Below are 22,448 nucleotides of genomic sequence, written 5' to 3'. Positions count from 1 at the left end.
TATGATAGTCGCTACATCCCTACTCACAAGATTGCCGTTTATAACCTTTGCTACCAGCAACTAGTAGAAGGTTGGAATGATTGTGTGATATTGAACCCAAGAGCCACAACTAGCACCCACTAGCAAGCTTCTTCATTCTTATAACTCTTGGGGAGAAAAATAAAACCCTGAGAGCAGTTTTACACAAAAAAAATCATTTTTATTTTGTTTAACCCACCTGAGAGACTTCACACCTTATTAACATACATGCATTTCAAAACAGTGTCTCATACTTTATAAGCACATTGACTTAAAATTTTTATTTTAAAAAGGTAAGAAAAACCTAAATTATTTTTTAGTAGTTGGCGAATCGAATTTGTAATTGCCTGCTTGCCATTATGCACCAGCTTTTATAATATATTTAAATGCCATATGATTATATGTATTAATATGTTGAATATATTCATATGGTATTCAAGCATACGATTAGGAAGAGATTGATAATGGCTGGAACACAAATGTCTTGTTTCCTTTATCTTTTAATAATATATGGTTTCACAATTAATACAATTTTGAAAAAGTACCTGGGATGGCATTGCACACTCATACCAGGTTCTCAAAGACTTAGATAATGAAGAAGTGCAAACTTATACCTAGCCATCAATATTTATGTGTGTTTATAAGATTCCATTTTCACCCAAGTGCTTTCCAATGATACCCTCCCCAAGCCCTTTCTCTACACATGAAAATAACAGACATGATTAAAGATGATTGTCACCATCTACTGCAGTTTAGCCCTTAAAAATCCCACATTCAACATTTTTCCAGTGCAGGAAATTCCAGCTTAACTGCCTGGATGTAACCACCTAACAATATAGACCGTGGGGATACATCAACGATTGCAGTGAAAGTTACTATATACTGAACAAAATTAAGATATTCTTCCTCAAACATGATAACCAAAGCTATAGTTATTCCCCTGAAGATACCATAATATTTTTAGATGATGAACAAAAACATTTTAGAATGTGAGTTCCATCTCACTCTAGAATGGGCATGTTAACAATGCTGGGAACTTTGCTACAATATATCTGGAGAACCCTGGGTTGGGGAAGCACATTCCACAAAACAGGAAATGAAGAATCTAAGACTACCATCAACACCACACATTCTTTGGCTAGACATGATCCAACTGAGAATGTACATGTGTAAGTCTACTTGAGAAAAAGACTAACACAGGCCCTCAAATCTTCCAAATAGGTCATTAACTTTCTTAAGCTATAAATCTGCTCCAAATATGTATTTTTAAAAAGATAAAATCACAAATGTACTGAAAAAGTACTTCCTTTCTGCAATGTGTTAGCAAGATGCACACTAGGAAGAAAAGGTGGCTATTGACATTCCCTTGCATGAATTGGTGAACAAGAAATCTGTTCGATTTCCAAAGTACTTGACCTAGAAGATTGTAGTTCTATGCATCAATGGCCGTACATTACTGCTAAATCTCCAAATAGTTTAGTATTCATCTGCTTCTGATCCAATATGGGCTCTTCTGCAACAAAACAAAGGATGGGGACAATTTTCAGATGGATAAATGATGGATAAATTGTGCCAATATGCATGTCCTTTATACGAATGAAACTTGGGGCAGAAAAGCAAATTAATGTGTTTTAAAAGGTCTCTTGGGCATATTAAATTGGAAATAAAATTGCATTACCGGTGCTATTCTTAAGAGTTACAGGAAAAACATGTATAAGCTATTTTTAGAATGATTTCAAGATGTTTGGCAGGGAAGAATAACCGATATGGAAAATAGGATCAAGGAAGGAAAAGCAAAAGACCGATCAGGTCTAGGTTTAATCACAGCTCTTCTGTCAAAACTAATAATACTCTGAAGAGATTGTATGTGTTCCTTTTCTCCCACATCTCTTGTAGCCTTACAGGCAATGCTTTGATCAAAATTTAGTGTGTACATCATGCTCACTGTATTGCCAGATTAATATTAATAAGGGGGTATTCTAATATAGTGTTGTAGAAACAAAAGGTTTACATCGAGTGCAGTTAGTAGAAATAAAAAGAGGACACATTTTCTTGTGGGTGACTCGACTGTTAGAGATGTTGATTTCGGACAGAGTAAGGATGTGGTGAAGCTGATGAGGTGTCTCCCAGGGGCCACTGCCAGCAGGGACAGGAGGAGGATTACAAATATTGTCAAGGCTGTGAGTCAAGGTAATAACGTTGATGTGGTGGTGCATCTTGACACAAATGATTTGTCCCAGAGAAATGTTAATGTAGTAAAAAGAGATTTCCAATGTCTAAGCGTGGAGCTGGGCAGAATAACTGATTCAGTGACTTTTTCAGAGGTGTTACCGGTTTGTGGCCAGGAGGATAAAACAACTTGTATCAGAGAGTTTAATGTGTGGTTAAGGCAGTGGTGTAAAGCTGAAGGTTTTGGCTATGTAAGTCATGATGTCAGTAGGTGGTCTAATAGGGAGTTGTTTAAGAGGGATGGTTTGCATCCATCATACAGAGGTACCCAAGTGCTCGGTGAGGAGTTCAGAACTTTTTGGGACAGGCATTTAAACTAGGTAAAGGGGACAGAGATGTAACTGATGTGGATGATTTCTATCCCTGACCAATGAGGATAAATCAGTTTCTGGAAGCTTATGAAAAAGGAGCTGTAAATAAAATAGATGTAGTTGTTGATGATGAGGGGCAAACTAATAATGAAAATAATTTTCTTTGGGTAATGTGCTCGAAGCTTGAGCAACAAGCTCCGAGTTAATGGCCATAATATCTAGAGATAATTTGGATCTGGTTGCCATAACTGAGACATGGTTTAAGTATTCTAATGAATGGAAAATATCCATACCAGGATATGCATTGTATAGGAAGGATAGAATAGAGAGAAGGGGAGGTGGAGTAGCCATTTATGTTAAGGAAAATCTAAAAACAACACTAATTCAAAATACATGTAAAGATCTGGACACTCTCTGGGTTTGCATGCAAAATAAAGAAGGTTCTGTCATTAGAACTGGGGCCTCCAGGGCAATCTGAGGAATATGACAACAAGATATTAGATGAAATTACCCAAATGGCAGTAAAGGGAGATATTGTGGTTATGGGTGATTTCATCATGACTGATGTTGACTGGAATATCCCCAGTGCTCTTACATGCAAAAGTAAGAATATACTAAAGGCCTTTACAGGAGCAGCTCTGGCACAGCTGGTTAAGACACCGACTAGAGGGGAGAATATTCTAGATTTAGTTTTTATGAATGGGAATTGGGTTTGAGAGGTTACGTTGGGAGAAAATTTAGGTTGCAGTGACCATCTGTTTGTGGTTTGATGTAAAAACTGATTGTGAGCAATCGTATACTGCAATCTAAGTATTGGATTTCAGAAAAACAAATTTTAATGCAATGGGGGAATATTTAAATAATGAATTAAAGGGGAGGGATAAAATGGCAGGAGCGAGCACCCAGTGGACTGTATTAAAAAAAGGCCATCTTAAAAGCCACTGGACTGTATGTAAGGCAAATAACTAAAGGTAAAAGGAAGAAGAAACCGCTATAGTTTAGCAATGATGTAAAGGCTATAGTCAATGCAAAAAAGGCTACCTATAGGAGGTATAGTCTGGAAGTATAGCTGATAGAGAAGTCTATAAAATGAGACAGAAGGAGGCGAAACAGATAATATATGCTGCTAAAGCCTCAAAAGAGGAAGAAATTGCCAAATCTGTAAAGAAGGGGGATAAAACCTTTTTCAGACATATTAGTGATAGGAAGAAGAAAAACTGCAGCATCACGAAGCTTAGTACCGGGAATAATACATGCATTGATGAGAACAAGGAGATCGCTGACCACTTCAATAGCTACTTCTGTTCAGTTTTCTCAAAAGACACCTTACAAAATAATACTATAGAGGGATATAGCATTGCTTCCAGCTGTACGGATTCAGCTCCAGTGATGTTAGAAGCCGATGTCTTAGAAGAACTTGAACGATTAAAGATAAATAAGGCAATGGGTCCAGATGGCATCCACCCCAGAGTTCTTAAAGAACTCAGATTTGTCATTGCTACCCCTCTGACTGATTTGTTTAACAAATCCTTGTTAACAGGATATATTCCTGAGGATTGGAGAATCCATTTTTATCCATCCTAAGATAAAAATACAGGAAATAATATAAGGGCAGACTAGATGGATCATGAGGTCTTTTTCTGCCGTCACTCTTCTATGTTTCTATGTGATTCCTTATTTTGATTAGAATTTTGGGTGTAAATGGCAAGGGACAGGAATGTTAAAAGTTGTAGAAATTATCAGTGAACAAATATCAAGTGTCTGTATATGGGTATAACAAAAAGTTCCCTAAAATACATTTTCCAGACGTATAATGTCTACAAATCCCATGTTTAGTGGAATTGTAAACTAGAGCATCTCAATGATACTTGGTTTAGGAAAACCTGAGGTAAAAAGGATGATGATATACCTCTTGATCTCCCCACTATGCTTTTTCTGTATCTTTTAAAGATTTCAAATCTTTTAACTATTTTTCTATTAAGCAAATAATTCAGAGGGAAAAATTCCAAAACAGTTGGTAGATCCAAGTGTCATATGGATCTGAGCATCACCCCAAGGCAGGGCTCAGAAGTGAATATTAAGTTAATAGAATAGGGAAAGGATAAAATGGGACTAGAGGCAACAGGCAGTTGTACTTTTGCTGATATAGGACATTAAGATGAATTCAGATGAAAGCCTTAAAAGTTCCTGATAGAGGGCAGCATAACAAAAGGCACAAATATGGAAGTGGGAGATGGCAAAGAGGACATGTGGGCAAAATGATAGTAGTAAGAAGGAACAAGTCACTGCAATGTATGACAGAAAACAAAGTCAAGCGGAGAGTTAAAGTTTAGGGATATATTCCCAATCATCGTGAGAGATATATGAGTAAAATCAAATTCAACAAGCACAAAGTATGCACATCAAAGAGGACTTTGAACAAAATGAGCCAGAATAGAACCAGCAACAAGTTAGATGGGGGTTGGGTGGCTTTTGTCAGGGAATGAAGGAAACAAGACAAAAAACAGGATGTTAAAGCTGTTGAAGAGAAAAACCTCTGATGGGAGTGGATTGAGGAATGGAAAGTGTAAAGATGACAGACAAGAGAGGCAAAGGCCAGCGAAGATTGCGAAGAGAAAGTTAAGAGGTGGCCAATATGAAGTTTGGTTTTTTTGTCTGAGTGCCCATTATTGTTTGTTTCAAGTGTCTTCTATAAATGAATCCACATCTTTTCATGGTCTTTTTAAACTGTGTACTACTAGATTAAGGTAGGCAAATATTTGTAAAATATGTAAAAAACAACACTTTAGGTTGATGTTTACCAATTTTCAAAAAGAGATGATAATGAAATTTCCATGGGAGGGATAGATTCTATGGGAGGGATAGATCAAATTTTCTATTTTACATTGAACATCTTAAGTGCATCATTTCCTTTGAGTTTCAAGAAAAATATACAACCTATCAACATACCCATATCCATGGCTGCCTTTTGAAATAAGTTCCTAAATTCACATTAATGTTATCACAATCTTAAAATTGGGAAATCTAAACATTGTGGTTTCTAATAAAAGAAATTTGCTTTGAAATCTAGGTGAAAAGAGGTGTTTCAAATATCTAATTTATGCTTTAACAAAATCTTATGGTATGTACAGCATATTCCACAATTTTTAAGTCTTGCAAATTATTACATAGCTTTTGAATTGTGGAATGCTTTATGCATTTTTTGTTGTTCATAAATGTCAAAAATCCCATCTGAAAAAATGTGCATATCTGAGGACGAAGGAGAAAGAAAAATATTTACCTTACTTCCAAAAAAGATATAATCCACAAAGCAGAAGGCACAGGACATTAATACCCGAACAATAACATTTAAATAAAGCATGTGTAAGAAACGCATTCAGAAAGAGTAAGTGAAGTGTCTTGATTGCAAGTTGATGGTTCATAATTTGCCAAATTCCTCTTTTTTTAAAAAAGCCACCTATGTATGAACAACCCATCCTCACAAGAATACTGAAAAAAATGGAATGAATGAATTCAAAATCTTGAGTTTTGACAAGTACAGTTGTGAAATCCAACATTAGTCTGTAGATTACAAGAAATTCAAATGAGGCAAGAACAGTTTGGATTCTTTTAAGAAAATTGAGCTAGTGCAATTTATTCCAAAAATCTGGATTAGCAGGACAATCTGTCCTAGTGGTTAAGAGCAGTCATCTTCAGCCATTTATTATATTTCCCCACATTCTGAGACTAGATTCTTCCCCAATGGAATGATCAAAAGCTAATATTTCTAACACAATGGTTCACAGCATAAGATGTTACAAAGAAGTGATACCTTTTTTTAAAACAGTAAAATATCATTTTACAGCATTTACAAGCAGATCAAGGTATAAAAATTTGAACTCTGAATAATTTAGATCTGGTAGATCATTATATGATAGATAACTTAATCCAAGTTGTAATCCAACTCAGTACAAATGTATCTGCATAAAGTTATCTCATGTCTTCATGATCACCAAGAAATTGTATCGTATTTCATTAGAAATGTGGATTCTTCTGAAATTGCTTTTTTTTCTCCCTTGATTGCATAAATTTTTAAGCCATCTTAAATTGCTTAAATTAAAATTTAAAATTCCCTCATATTCTCTCATCTTTTTTTGAAATAACAATGCAAAAAGAAAATGAGATATCAAAAGACCACAAGTAAAAAGTCTTTGTTCAACTAATTTAAAATGGCTTTCCTTAATCGTTATAACAGTTCTTGTCCTTGAAATGACAGGTCATCTCTTGTCCAATCCTTAGAGAAAGTAACAAAGAGAATTTGCTCTGAGTGAACAGCCATAGTCCAATCGAAGAAAACCATTTATATCTTCTGTTTTCAAAGAAATGTGCAAATCTTAACACTACTTTATTCCTCAGGTTTACGTTTGGATATTTATTGTAGCAACCAAAAAAGAAGAGAGTAATAGTCTCATTTTTCACCAGGTTTGGAGGCCCATATCTAGAGGTTAGTTTTCTGCTAGGTCCGACTGTCATCCCATACTCACAGAATATCATATCCAACAGACTGGGCTGCATTCCTGTAGAACTGGAAACACTACCACCCACCCTCTACTATTCTTCTCCCTCCTCTTTTGCCAACAACAGGAAGACAACTATGTCAGGATATTGGACATAAATTCATTGAAGCGTTTTGAATACTGTTCGGGATTGACAGTGGAAATTTCTGCTCCAGCCTAGAAAACAAAATAAAAAACCTAAAGCACATATAACTTAATTCAAGCATAAAAAGTGGCATCAGTCATTTCTTTAAAGAGATTGACCCAAGTTGGTAAAACTTTGAGAGGTAGCAAATGGCTCTATACACATTCATCTTCACCAGAATCTGAAGGAAAAAAGGGCTTAGAATTTACATGTTTCCCATGGACATTTATGAAGAAAAATTGCTCAGCTGATGTTTCAAACATCTTCTGACTATCCTAGTCTTTTGGCAGCAGAGAATGTTCTCTAGACCCAGTGCTGTTTGAACATTCTAAGGGGCAATGCTTTCTTCCTGTGTTTCCGCTCAGTTTACAGATAACCAAATAATCACTTGCAGCAGAGAGGCAGAACACCTGAACAGGCACTTATATAGCCATCAGAAAAACGTGGTTACAATGTCTCTAATTGTGGTTACATCCTCTCTTTCATTCTTTTTGCGCAGGCAGAGGAACAACAAAGGCACTTGCCTGAAAGATGATGCAGCCTATTTTAGGATTATCGAAAAAGTAGGACTGCCTCCCCCAAAGAGATTTTATCACCTGCACAAAAGTATATTGTTACAGTGTTCAATTAGAATGAAGGGCTGAGAAGGAAAAAAACCTGGCATTTTATTAGAAATAAACAGGAAAACAATCAGAAAACCAAGAGACCTCTTATTGCTAAGGCAGATGAAAAGAAAAACTGAGCAGAAAGGCACTGGAACATGCCCATCTGAACAGGTAAATTGGACTGGAAAAGGATACATTTTTATCCTAATAGTCTCAGTTCCAGCTTCTGAATGTTCCAAAGATTCTTCTGCATTAATTTCATACCGGTTCTTATTTAGCATTTTGTAACCTATGGCTTTGGATGATGAGGCCCTGATGGATGGAGCTGAACTGGACAAAGTTATTTAACAACGAAACCATGTACACTGGCTAGAGATTCATTGAAAGGAAATATCTTGTGGATGGTGGTGATGGTAGTAAAAGACTCAGGAATAGACAGAAATAAAAGACACAACAACAACAACAACAACAGCAACAACAGAAAAATATCAAAATGTATATTTGGTGTAGTCATATTAAAATATTCCTGATAGATTACTTAGAAGCTGCGGGATGGTCAGAAAACAACAACCAAAATTATTGGAATACAAAGGATTATAATGTACCTGTGTTTTCTGGAAAAAAGGACCAACTTCTGTGTGCTTGCTGCAGAGCAGGCCATGCAATGTGCCAGTGCTACCACCATAAGGCAGTAGAGGTGGAGCTGCCCCATGTGCCCCACACCGACTTATCTCAGGGCCCTTGCAGCCAGGCCACTCACCCTGACACCTGCTTCACGTCGCAGTCATGGCACCAGCACTTCTCTAGACCTCCTCCTTTGTGGCCATGAGAAAGGAGAAGAAGAGGGCTAGTGACCACATGGACTCCTGCTGCACATGATTGCCAGTACTGTTACTGCAAGACAGGGTTTGCAGCATGGATGGCCTGGCTATGGGAGCCTTGAGATAAGCTAGTATGCATGGGGTAGTTCCATCCCGCCTCACCTTGTGGATGTGGCACTGCAAGCAATCAGAATGGCCGGTTGCATAGGCTCTTAAGTAGGGCATATTTGGGGGCAAGCCTTATATTAGATGCACACATTAAAAATATGCTAGGACTAATTTTCAAAATAAATCTTGTTTTGGGGGAAAGTGCTGGTGGATTACTTGGTCTTCTCTGTGCGCTGTGTGGAGAGTCCAAGCAATGGGATAAACTTTGATCGGTTATCAAGGGCCTCAGTCATTATAAGACTGAAGCATGCCCACTCTGTTCCACTGGGCCTAACTTGTCAGTTTCAAAATGAAGACAATAGGAGTCACAAAAAAAGGAGGACGTGCAGGAAAAAACACCTTTGGGACCTTGGACTGCAAAGCCAGGGTGGGTTTGGACTTTCCATGCAGCGTACAGAGAAGACTATTCAAGTAAGCCAACGGCACGTCTCCTATGCACTGCTAAGGAGAGTTCAATCAATGGGATATGCCCAATTTTAAGTCTCATGAGCAGGAGACCCATGCAGGGAAGCTGCAGTGGAACAGACCTTCAAAGTACCTGCCTACCAAATGCTGCCTCAGCCAAGGCAAACAAATCCAGTTTATAGTTCTTAATGAAGGGCAATGGTGTAGATTACGTGGCAATCCTACAAATTTCTTCAAGGGAGGCCTGAGTGGCCCAGGCTGCCAAGGTAGCCGTGCTGCAGGTGGAATCTGCAATTATCCTGGCCAGAACAGGTCTCGACTGCCCCTCGTAAGCATGGGCAATGCATGCATAAAGCCAACTGCTGATGGTCTGGGATGTGACCTTATAACCCATGGAGGCCAGTTGAAATTCAACGAACAGTGTTTCTAATCTCAGAAATGAAGCTATTTATCTGAAATAAATCCGGAGTGCTCTCCTTATGTCCAGCTTAAGCCTAGTAGAATCACCTCTTGGACACGGTGGAGCTAGGAGTTCACCTTTGGAAGGAAGGAGGGGTTCAGATGGAGAATGATTCTGTCCAGATGGAAGTGGCACAAGTCTTCACACACTGAGAGCGCCGCTAGCTCGGAAACCCTCCTGGCTGAAGTGATGACGACCAGGAAGGCTGTCTTGAATGACAGGAATCAAAGTGAAACAGTTTGAAGCGCTGCAAACAGCGAAAAAGTTAGCGCTTGCAGCATGAATAAGAGATCCCAAGAAAGATATCTATGAACAACCGGAGGTCTCAAATTGGTCGCCCCTTTTAAGAAAGGAGCCGATGCTCAGGTGGTAATAGAGAGAATGCAAATTGTCAAATCTGATAACCGTGGACAAGGCCGTAACCTGTCGCCTGAGAGTGTTGGCAGTCAGGACTTTGTTTAGTCCTTCCTGAAAAAAGGTCAAAAGCTGAGGAATCGACGGAGACAGTAGATCAAAATTACATTGGCTGCAAAAGGCAGACCATGTAGCGTTGTAGATGCATCGGGTAGATTCCTGTTGAGATGCCTGTATGGTGGCGATCACATCATTTGGCAGGTGGTCCGCCTTCAGGAGATTCCCCTCAAGTGCCAGATGGTCAGATGTAGCCAGTGACACTCTGGGTGCAATAGAGGCCCCTGAGTGAATTCATGGAATTGGGAATCCACCACAGATACAGAGAGTTCAATCAGATCTGATTACCAAGGTCATCAAGGCCAATGGAGAGTGACAAACAGGACCTCTGCCCTCTCTGCAATTAGCTCCTGAATCACCTGCAGAATGAGAAGAAGTGGGGGGAGAAGCATATAACAGTCCCAGTGGCCAGGGACTATAGAGGGCATTTCCCCCTTCTCTCCCGCTGCTGGAAATCTGGAGAACCTCAGCAGCTATGTGTTGGTTGGAGTGGTGAACAAGTCCGAACACTGCAGATAAGGTATGGAATAGCGACAGATGCAGGCGCCACTCCACCAGATCAATTGTGGCCCGACTGAGCCAGTTTGCCTGTATATTTGAGATCCTTAAGATATGTTTTGCACATATGACTCTGCCCACCATCTGGTAGTCTCTGCTTCCCACATGAAGCATTTTCATCTCATGCCCCCTTGATGGTTTACTATTCATCAGTACAAGAACATGACAGTTCAACAGAGTTGGCTCGAACTATCATAGGGCTAATGTTATCGCCTGAAGCTCCAGCACTCCAGTTGGTGTTGACAAGTCCATCTCTGTCCAATGACCCTGGGTCATTTGAGAGTCTGTGTGTGCTCCAAACAAACTGGCATCAGTGGTAACAGTCACTCAGGTGGGTTCCTTAAAATGGCAACCTTTCTGAAGAGCTGGAGAAGATCACCAGCTGAGCGAATGAAGGACCTCAGGGGTTACTTTGACCAACGTGCAAGAGTGGCTGGTCCTGACTAACTGATATGGGAGGAGGTTCCATTGAAGACGCCGAGTGTGCAACCTTGCCCTTGTACCTTGATGTACAAGGTGAGTTTTCCCAGCAGTTGGGAAAGCATAGATAAAAGCACTGATTGTTATTGACAAACTGTGGCTGGCTCGACACTACTGAGAGAGCAACACCTCACAGATCACCATATTGATGTAGGAGCGAAGTGGGAGTCAGGTGACTTTCTGTAAAGTTCACTGAGAAGTCATGTGCCTGCAATGTTTGAATGGTATACAGGAGGTCCTCGCATGCTGGGGCGACGATGATAATTATGTCATCCAAATAATATTGGAGATGTAATGGACGTACGCAAAGATATACTGTACTGCCATAACATCAAGAAGTTTAGTGAGGGTCCTGGGTGCCAATAAAAGGCTAAATGAGAGGGCTCGATATTGAAAATGAGCCCCAGTGAAACAGAACCTCAGGAATCTCTGGTGCGACGGACGTTTTGGTATATGGACATAGATTTTCCTTGTGATAGTGGTCCATAGGGGAGGAACTCAAAATGTGTTGTGCTTTAGGAAAGAGTATAGCCTCATGGAGCAGGGACTCCAATTTGTCCTCCAATTCGTCCTTGCTCCATTGGGCAGGTGTATAGCCTGTGGGGCAGGGACTCCATGATCATTTTGCTCCTCTGGAAGAGTATAGTCCTATAGGGCATGGACTTAAGCTGCCTATGCTGTTTGGTGGTGGCAGTTCTCTTTGGCGTACTGATTAACTGCACACCCACCGGCAGCATATGGTTCAATTGTTGAAATTCCTGAAAGTGAGAATCCAAGCAGAAATTTAGTCAATTGTAAGTTAACTGAGTTAGAGAAAGGCATGTCTCTCTTACTGAATTCTGAAACTGGCAATTACGACCAGTGGAACAGAGAAGGCATGCTTCAATCTAAAAATAACTCAATCGCTTGACAACTGACCAAATTTTATCCCACTGCTTGGATTCTCCTTAGCAGCATACAGGAGAACAGGATATCTTTCTTAAATGATAATCAGAATGGTAATTCAATTACATTTAAACTACTGAAACCTAGAATCTATTTTAGATGTAGACAAGCCATGCTTCTCTGATTGAATGTGGCTTTTATTTAACAAAATTTCTATTCCAACTTTTCATTACTTTTTGGAAATTCCAAAGCCTTTTACAATCAGATTTCCTGAAAAATTGCTATCAATTTGAGTGATACACACATAAAACGTTTAGTATAACAAACAAGTATCACATACTGAAAGGGGAAAAAATTAAACTCAGGGAAGTTTAAGCCCCATCAATTTATATATGAAATGGTTGCATCATATTATGAAACGTAGCATTGCTTGATTAAGCACAATGCGATAAATGCAAACAAATAGTTCTTTCTTACCCCATGTTTCACAGTTTTGGCAGCATGTGCTGCTTTTTTCTTTGTGTCATAAGGTGTAAGGATATCTATAATTGCCATGAAATATACTTCCTTCTTAGGGCCACCTGCTTAAAACAAAATACAGAAATTATTAGTACTGGAAGATACAGAACTATTTTTAGGGTTTGCTATTCTTATTAAACTACAAGCACAACTAAAGCACTCCAGAATTTTTACAGTAATTAAATGATCCAAGAAATAGATTTTTACTCAGCAGTTGTTTCAGGAAACACCTAGAACAGTGAAAATATTGAGAAAAAGGGGAAGAAGTATCTGATTTTATTATATGTAGAGCAGTTTTCTATTCAACTATGGTAGACTTGAGAATTATTTTTTAAAAAAACTTTGGAATATAGATAGTTCTCAATATACCATCGGTCATTTAATGCCTATTTGATGTTACAGTTCTGAAAGGCTACCTTCTGGACCTTAAAGCACTTCCAGCCATCAAAAAACATGGTGTCATTCCTCCTGTCTCTCTACCACCTCCAGTCTCATAATTGTGCAGATACTAGTCAACCTGTTCACATTTACAAGTAATTGTCAAGTGTTCAGTGACCATGCAATCGCCATTTATAATTTTCTCTGCTGGCTTCCTCAGAAAGTTAATGAGGAAGTTGGCATGGAGGTTAGACATTGCTACTACTTGCTGAAAAATTTACACTTTCCTCCATATAAGGTATGAATTGTTCTGGTTAATCCTTAATCAGGCTGCAGAACTAAAGATCAGATTTTTGCCCTCTCTGTATCATATTTCCAGTGGAGCACTCACGTTCTCTTCCACTTCCACTCATAGAAGTTGTGCACTAGGGAGGAGAGATGATGCAGAAATTAAAATCCTCATCTCATCTTTCCCATCCAACACTAGTTCCCTTCTATATATGGAGGGAAGAAGTATTTGTGCAAAGAGGATCTTTCTGATTTCCCCAGCCCAGCATATGAGTTTCCTTCCATATACAGAGGGGTGTTAGCTTTTCTCTTTCAGCAAGTAGCTCTTTTGCTCTCATTTAACAACTACAACTGGGAGAGCTGGGATTGTAGTTGTTGAGGGAAGCGGTCACATGGGCATCTTGCTTAATAACCATTTAATTCAATGAGATTCCAGTCCAAATTGTACTCATAAGCTGACTATACATCAGGCCATTTAAAATAAATGTAAATAATCCTCAATTTATGAGTAGATGTGATCTCAGTTAAGAAAAAATGATCATTAAACAAGACATCATGGGATTGCTTTGTTCAATGACTGCTATCTCAGCATTCCAGTTGTGGTTGTTAAATAATCATATTGGTTGTTAAACAGAGGGAGATAAGGAGGGGAGACTTGAGAGGTCTTGGAAGACTTTTACAAGCTACACTGCGCACTAAATTGCACATTTTTGGGATGCTTCTAAAGTATCATGAGAGCCAGCTCTATTCTCACAATCCTTTGGAAGTTTTCTTTTATAAATTGGACAACCTGAAGAAGGAGAATTTGAAAGAATGGTGCCCATCTGGAGAAAGGTCAAGGTAGTCTTAAAAGGAAGGCTGTACCTTACATAGACTGCATGATATGCTTGTCAGCAGTAGAAGAAAATTGTGAAGTTAAATAGACTGCTTTGTATGAGCTGATGGGCTAGGTAGCCAACTAAGTCCTTCGGGGCTACAGCATTTTTTTGCATGCTGGTAGGCACTGTAGGAAATCAAGGCTTTCTGGGCTGTGGAAAGTTTCCATGTACTGGTGGCCTACAGAGGTTGGGGGCAGATAGATGGGTGCAGGGAAGAAGCTGTACCTGCCTCTGGAATCATATCTGCTAACAAGCTGTCAAATTTTGTTCACACAATCACAGAGGAACTACAATGGACATAACTTTGGGGCATAACTTGTAAGTTATTTAATTCAGGACTGTTATAATTTCAAATGGTCGGAGATCAAGGACTACCTGTAGGCATAGTGAATACTGGGCAAAGCTGCTAAAGGACATGAAGATCTTCTGGACATTTGTGTATTAGAGAAGACATTCAAATGATTTTGTCTATCATCTGATTCTCAAATAGACACTCCTACTCTTTACTGTGGCTTCATGCTATGAGGAAAATTAAACTGGAAGCCATGTCTGTAATTAAGGCAACTTTATTGGATATACTGTTGTAGTTTAAGAAGTCAAACAGTCTTAAGATTTCCCAAAGAGTGAAGAAAATAATGTTGATCAATAAAGGCTTGCAATAAGACTCTGGCTTTTACAATTTTACACTTGTCTTCCATTCCCACTACCAGCATCCAAATCTCACTACTTACTTTCATGGCTTTTCATAGCATAGACATCCACAGATGGATCAAACTCCCCAGGCCCAAAGAAACGTGGGAAGTTGAGAAGGTTACCAGGACTGTCAGGTGGAGTCCCATAGGAACCAATTGGATTTCCACCTATGCCATCGTTTTCACATTCTTCATCTTCTGCCCGGTTTTCAACTTCCATCTCTTCTTGCTCAGCTCGATCAACATCATGAATTCCTACTAGCAAACTGTAATCCATGATTTTTAATTGTGCAAGGAACTGGAAGCGAACAGAAAAAAAAAATCCTTCTCATTTTCAATGTCTCTCTATCACCTCTGGAATTTGATTTAAACCATCTTTCATTAACTTGGCAGCATCTCACTCACTTCTATAGATGTTAAGTTATGGCAAACTCAGTTACTCTTGAATAAAATGAAATAGGAAATCTCCAAAGTGAGTGGAAAAGAAATAAAACTCCTCTGCCTGCTTTCTTTAAAAAAACAGATTTTCACTTTAGAGTCTGAGACAGAGTCTACCAGAAATGTCTACCTTATCTAGTTTTTAAAGAGTTTGAAAATTGTGGAGGGATTCTGTCAATCCCACTTCTTTAGTTATGCCCTGATTCCCAAAAATCAACAAGTTAGCTATCCTACCTCAACATCTCGCTTCAATTTCTCCAGGAAATTTTTTTTACATTCCTCTCCAACATGGAGCTTTTGGCCTTCATTTAGAAAATCGTTGTCTTTAAAGGTTGGTAGATCCTTAGCCTAGAGAGGATTGAACTCAAGTAAGTGCAAAACATTGCTTCCATATTCTACAATCCAAAGCAGCTCAATATACTATTTGCTAAAGTTGGGGCAAAGGCAATTCCAATCAACTTCAAGTAAATAATTAAAAAAATATAAAAATATTGAATGACAAACTGCTGGCTTAAAGTAAAAGTTTGTGAGAGATTGTGGGAAGGAAATAGAGAAGGAATGCAGGTTAGGTAAGAAGAGCAACACAGGACAGTTGAAGAAAGCATTTCAAAAAGAGACTCGTCCTAGGAACTGGTCTTTCCATTTTGTTGTCAAGACTCACACAGCTAGCAAGCCAAAGAACCAAAGCCACCTAGATTTCAGCATGTTTCTGCAATAAAACCAGAAACTTTTAAAGGCAATTCCTGCCACACCTATTCTAAATTAACTATGGTGGAGTGTCTTTAAAAAACCCTATCTTCTTTACCTACACATGTTCTTCCTATCTATCTGATGGGGCTACATAATAAGGACATCTTTTGGATTCCTGGATGATGTTGTCCATTTTGAACACCTACACATCAGGTTTTCCATAATTAGAAAGGCTGTAAAACTCCTAGTTCAGGACAAGTTAGTCTTTGTCTTTGTTTTCACTAGTTTTTGTTGTTATTATTGTTGGACAAGTTCTTGCAGTTTTATCAACAAGAGTTTTTAGATCTGGTTTGCCATTACTTCTTTCATAGGGCTGAGAGAGCATGACTGGCTCAAAGTCATTCAGCTGGCTTTGTGCTTAAGACAGAACTGGAATTAATGGTCTCGTGTTTTCTAGCTGATGCCTTAACCGCTACACTAAATTGGTTTTCTTTCACCAATTAAGTAATTAGGAAATATATTTATTGCTCTTGAAAGTGCTTGTCCTCTACTTATAGTATTAACTTCAGGTTCAGATTTCAATTATATATTATTATCCTACCCTATTGTCTGTCTAGATTGCTTACGTCTAACAATGCAATAGTATTTCAATGCTCTTATTCTGTAACGTTTGGAAGCCTTACTGTCCCACCTCAGAACGGGGTTGCAAAAAAGCAATAAAATAATAATTATTAAACCACTTTCCTTGTTTAAAAAAAGTTGGATTCATGAAGCATAGAACTGGGTCAGTTAAGGGTCTATATGTTAAGGGATCACACTAATACTAACTGCCGCAAGAAAAGCTAGGGCAAAGGATGGATACATTTAGAAATCAATCTAATTCAAATAATTCATTAAAGAATATGGTGGCAAAAGTAACATAATTAGAAGCTCAAAACAGCAATAGAAGGAACAAACACTGTTTTGGCTCTTTACATTTATAATCATGGATGTTTATAGGTGGCACATTCAGTCAACATAAGGGCTTCAGTTGTCCCTCAAGATGCATTCTTTCATTTCCTACTTTATTCTTTTCAACTGTGCTTTCTCTCACTGTTAAAACCTGCAATTTCCATTTTCTGTCTCAACTAGAGAGTCCAGAATGATTTCTAGAGCTATTTGACAGCTGTATTCATAGTGATGTATGGAGTGAAATGCAAATAATTTTGAATAACCATGTAATTTATAATACAGGTAGTTCTTGACTTATGACCAACTGCATCCAGAATCTCGAGCAAAGTGTCTGTTAAGCAAGGTGTCACTTTATTGCTTCACTCAGTGACCACAACTTTGGTACTCCTGGTAGTGGTCATTAAGCTATCTCACAGGTTGTTAAGTGGACAGAATCCCAGGTAAGATTGCATGAGACAGTTCTTAGGCGATCCAGGCCAGATGTGAGTGCCCCTCAGCTCTAAATTGTAAATTCTTTCTGCTGAAATCCCAGCAGGATTTTCAGGCCCTGAGGAGGGAAACAACTTGTATCTAAGCTAATGGTATAATGTACTGCAATGGTTAGGATGGCCAGCTCAATTGAAACCACTATTAAGAGAACAGTTATAAGTTGAGGACTATCTGAAAGGGAGAAGATCCAAAGAGAAAAATGGTGTTTAAATTGCCTTTGTCTGTACTATCTGTATTGCTCTCAATCCCAACAGGAGGAATTACTGAATAAATGTATTTTGGGGAATCTCAGAGGCAGACCCACTGACAGTTTTTTGTGTATAATTGGAAAGCCACAATCAATGCTAGCATGTTTAAATGTATGTCTGGGTATACATGCTTTTCTATAGGAGAGAAATGGAGCGAGGATATCCATTTTTGACTGATGTCTGAGTTTCTAATACTGTAATCTTTTATATGCATTTAGTCAACTCTCAACATTAAAAGGATACCCTACCCTTGCTTAGAACAAATATTCTACCCACAAATAACAGTTACAGCCATACAGAAGAATAGAAACATGTTTATTTTGATAAGCACTAATTGTTTTAAGAGATAGTTAACACTTATTTTATTATTATATCAAGCTTCTAATGTTATTACTACTGCCGGAATTTATTAAACTTTAATATTTTATATATGATTTTGATTATCAAATTCAGTGTTTTAAAAAAAACTGCAGCTTTTTTTAAAACCAAAAATTAAACTGAATTAAAAAAGAATACAAAGTCATAGGATAAGAACACAATCATTGTATGCTCTTTCCCATTTCTATCCCATAAATGTTGCAAGATAGCTATCCAAATGCAGTTTAATGCATCTTCTCAGCCCCTCAAAGTCACTTTCCTCTATTATCTAGCACAGGCTAATCCTTCCTAAACTGTCACTTTCCAAAACTTTGCTGGACTACAATTCCCATCATGCTCTCTGTGAGGAAATTGGGTTAATTTGGGGACTTGTATAACATAGGACCTTTTGTCTAATCCTGTTTGAAGAACTAAAAATACAGAAGTAACATTTTAGAGGTTTATTCAAAACATAAAGATTTTTATTTTAAAATTTTCATTAACTTTGACTTTTACCTTTTCTTTGTCGCTGGCTTCTCTTGCTACTGTTGAACCCTTTAGGAGAAAGTAAAAAATAGAAAGTGATTATGTATTTAAAGCCAAATGGTTTAAACAAAAAACCAAAAAAAACCTGACTACGCATTTGTATATTAAGGGCTAAGTCAATGCACTTTTTTTGTCTTATTTACTCTAATTTCATTTTCTAAATATTTAAACTGTTCTGCCGGGCTCTATGGAAAATTCAAGGGTAAAATTTTTAGACACACACACACTTGAAAGTTCAAAAACAATGTTCTTTATCACAAAATTCAAAAGAAACAAAGCACCGTTTTTGTAATTGCAAAGAGCACTCGTCCCAAAACAACCTTGTAGGTTGTACAATCCCCTTAATCAGTCCTTAAGTACTTAGCTAGCAGCTGTGAAGAAACGTCACAGCCCTCCTTCTTCCACAAAGTGAGACACACACACTTTGCTCTGCTTTGGTTTCAAAGTCGTGAAAAATCAACAAACAAAGTCCGCGAACAGCAAGGCACGGTCCTGAAGGAACGATCGATAATCTTCCACAACAGCCAAGCCAGCACGCTGCTATTTATATCAGCAGCTCTAATTGCTGGAGCCCCACCCAAACACAGGTGGCCTCTCTTATCTCCTGTAATATTTCTTCAATTGGTCTCTTCTATGCATAATTCTGCGCCTGTGTGGGTCTACACTTCCTCATCCAAATCGACCGAAGATAATGGAGATTGGCTTCCTGGGCTGTGTGCCAAGCCCCCCTCTTCCAAGTCACCCGCACCTTCTTCTTCGTCCGAGGAAACTGCACTACCTGACTCTGTCGGCAATAAAACAGGCCTATGACATGTTGATGTTTCCCCTGCATCCACCTCCACATTCCTTGGGCATTAAACCATAAAAAGTTTGTATCTGGGAAAATATTACAGCTCCCCAGAATTGAATACATTAAGTTAGCTTTACTATGGTATGTTAGCTTTAACTGATGCTGCAGAGAAAAAGAGGATTTCTGATCTCTGAGATTCTTTCCAATTCTATGATTCTATGATTTAGAAATGACGTATTTAAGGTCAACAGTCTCCTTCTCATTTTCCTAATTATCCTCTCCCGCACAAAGGCATGTACTCTCCATGGCTGAAGGAAGAATGCTTATACAGACTAGCAGGAATCAAAGAACATGCTAAATCTGGTCCACAATAATAAAATAGAACTACCATATTTTTATTTTATTTTATTTTTCTATCTGTCTGTCTGTCTGTCTGTCTGTCTGACTGATATGCCACCCTTCTCTGAGGACTCAGGGCAGCTCACAACATATAAAAGAAATACCCAAATAATTTCAAAGCCCAATTATAAATTGATCTTTAAAAACCCACTAATAAAACTAATCAGACTCATTCACACAACAATCATACTAATGGCCGGAGCAGCATGTTAGAGCTCAAAGGCCCCAAATCTGCTGGCAAAGGTCAATTTTTAAAGCCTTCTGGAAGGCCAGGAGAGTGGGGGCAGTGAGAATCTCCAGGGGGGAGTTGATTCCAGAGGGTCAGAGCTGCCACATAGAAGGCCCTTCCCTAGGTCCTGCCAGACGACATTGTTTGGCTCATGGGACCTGGAGAAGGCCGATTCTGTGGATTCTGAGCCATCGCTAGGATACCTGAGGCTGGAGACCATAAGTAACTTGGTCCTAAGCCATACATCCAATTAATGGACACATTATGGTTCTGAGGATAGCTAGGCTCATATAATGAACAAAAACAACACCTGAATTCTCTTGTCTCAATGAACCATAAACTTTAAAACTATCAGTGTTTGATCTAGGAAATCAAGTGCATCTATACAGTACTGTAATTCATTTTTTGGGATGTTTAGTGCAGGAATATATATGCAATAATATTTCCCTTCTGATTGTCAGCTACTCTTTAAATTATATGCAAACAGAACTTGGCAAACTGTCATAAAATTACCTAAAACCAAAAGATTTCCAAATAATTAATCTAAAAATTTCTGAATAAGTCAGTTATTCAATAAAAAATATTTACTTCAGTCTCCAATTTCTATTAGCAATCCCAATTTGGGGAGGAAAATGGGGAATACCAAATATTAATAGAATAGAATATTTCTATACTAGCAAATAACGGAATTAAAACACTAAGATATAATTAGTGAACACCACATCTCATTTTAAGTCTGGAAATAATCTTTCTCCTTTTATATCTGTGGTGATAGCTTTCCTCTTCCAGCATAAAACTCCTACGGAACGCAAATCAACACCAGGTCTAAATGCTTCAAGGTAGCCATGGTCTATGGGAACCCTCAGAGAAAACCAACATTCTTATACAAGGAAACCAAACCATGTAAATATAAAAGAAGTCTTTGACTCATGATTACAATTGACCCAAAATTTCCGTTGCTAAGCAAGACCTTAGTTAAATATGTTTTGCCCCATTTTATGACCTTTCTTGCCAAGATTATTAAGTGAACCACTGCAGTTGTTAATTCAGTAACACAGTTGTTAAGTGATTCTGCTTTACCCATTGACTTTGCTTTTCAGGTCACAAAAGGAGACACTGCAACTGTCATAAATGTGAACCAGTTGCCAAACATCCAAAAAATGATGATGTGGATGTTGCAATGGTCCTAAGTGTAAAAAAAAAAATGGTCATGTCACTTTTTTCATTGCCTTTATAACTTCATGTGGTCACTAAACAAATGGTTGTAAGTTGAGGACTATCTGCAGCAGCCAGGTGAATTACACAGAAATAATATTTTTCAAACGATATCTTACCTTTTTCAAAACTCCAAGATTCAAGTATCTGCTTATAATTCTAAACTTACAAGCGTGCACTTTTTTTGAGGCCAGACTGGGACAACAGTTGAACTTCAGAGATGCTCACCTTGAGATCATATTTCCGATGCACTGTCAACCGGTGACTAAATACATTCCTGGTGACTACCATGTAGGTTTCCACACCATCTACTGTAAGCCTGTACATGCTAAGAAACTGGGGTAAAAGTGTATTTCCATGACATTCCACAATGAACTGAAGAGAATAAGAAAAAAAAGGAAATAATCTATAATCAATTAGTGTAGTCTAAAAACTGCCAGATTTTTTGGGGTTGCCACAGAGGGAAGATTTAAAAGGATCTGAGATACTTTTCAGAGTATCAATATTTCAAAATAAAACCTAATATACTAAATTATTTGCAATAAATGAAACCAAAAGTACAAAATCTTTTTATTTTGTAGAATGATTGAGAAATATGACATTGAAAAAGTATAATTGTTTTGTTACAATGGTTAATTTTAGAAATAAAGAACATAGTTCTGAGAGTTATTTTACCAGAATAAAATTGGATAATAATAAAGAAAATAATTATTTTAGCTATATTTTTCTAAACTCAGATCTCTTAAGTCAGTGATGGCGAACCTTTTTTCCCTCATTGCCGAAAGAGCGTGCGTGTGCACTATTGCACACATGCAAGTGCCTACACACATAATTCAATGCCTGAAGAGGGCAAAAACAGCTTTCCCCAACTCTCCTGGAAGCCCTCTGGAGGCTGGAAATTGCCTGTTTCCCAACTTCTGGTGGGCCCAATAGACTTGTGTTTTGCCCTCCCTAGGCTCCGAAGACTTCCCTGGAGCTGGGAGAAGGTAAAAACAGCCTCCCCATCCCTCAGAGGCTTTCTAGGAGCCAAAAACACCTCCTATAGCCTCTGTGTGAGCCAAAATTCAGCTGGCCACCACCCAATGCACGTTGGAGTTGAGCTATGGCAATGGCTCACGTGCCAGCAGATATGGCTCCACGTGCCACCTGTGGCATCCGTGCCATAGGTTCGCCATCACTGTCTTAAGTTATCATTAAAAAAACAATTATCTACAATTAGACGATCTTCTAATTGTTGCACTAAAACTTCC

At 38.3% G+C, this 22,448-nt stretch overlaps 1 protein-coding gene across 5 annotated transcripts in view; it reads right to left on the bottom strand.

The window, feature by feature from the left end:
• Positions 1-177: 177 nt before the first annotated feature.
• Positions 178-22,448, bottom strand: part of PIP4K2B (phosphatidylinositol-5-phosphate 4-kinase type 2 beta) — a 39,163-nt gene continuing 16,892 nt past the window's right edge. Inside the window, exons 5-10 of one of the 5 annotated variants that reach the window (XM_070729726.1) lie at positions 21,427-21,573; positions 18,536-18,574; positions 15,519-15,632; positions 14,886-15,144; positions 12,569-12,672; positions 178-1,531 (exon numbers count right to left, since the gene is read on the bottom strand). In XM_070729726.1, the coding sequence (XP_070585827.1) occupies positions 1,502-1,531; positions 12,569-12,672; positions 14,886-15,144; positions 15,519-15,632; positions 18,536-18,574; positions 21,427-21,573 (693 nt within the window). In that variant the 3' untranslated portion in view covers positions 178-1,501. Of the gene's footprint in view, positions 1,532-6,162; positions 7,271-12,568; positions 12,676-14,885; positions 15,145-15,518; positions 15,633-18,535; positions 18,575-21,426; positions 21,574-22,448 lie in introns of those variants that run through there. The other 4 variants (XM_070729725.1, XM_070729723.1, XM_070729724.1 and 1 more) reach the window with 4 other exon arrangements.

This window comes from Erythrolamprus reginae, chromosome Z (assembly GCF_031021105.1).
Source record: "Erythrolamprus reginae isolate rEryReg1 chromosome Z, rEryReg1.hap1, whole genome shotgun sequence".
Classification (NCBI taxonomy): domain Eukaryota; kingdom Metazoa; phylum Chordata; class Lepidosauria; order Squamata; family Dipsadidae; genus Erythrolamprus; species Erythrolamprus reginae.
Note: the sequence above shows the minus strand (reverse complement) of the source record. Positions and strands in the feature narration are given on the sequence as shown.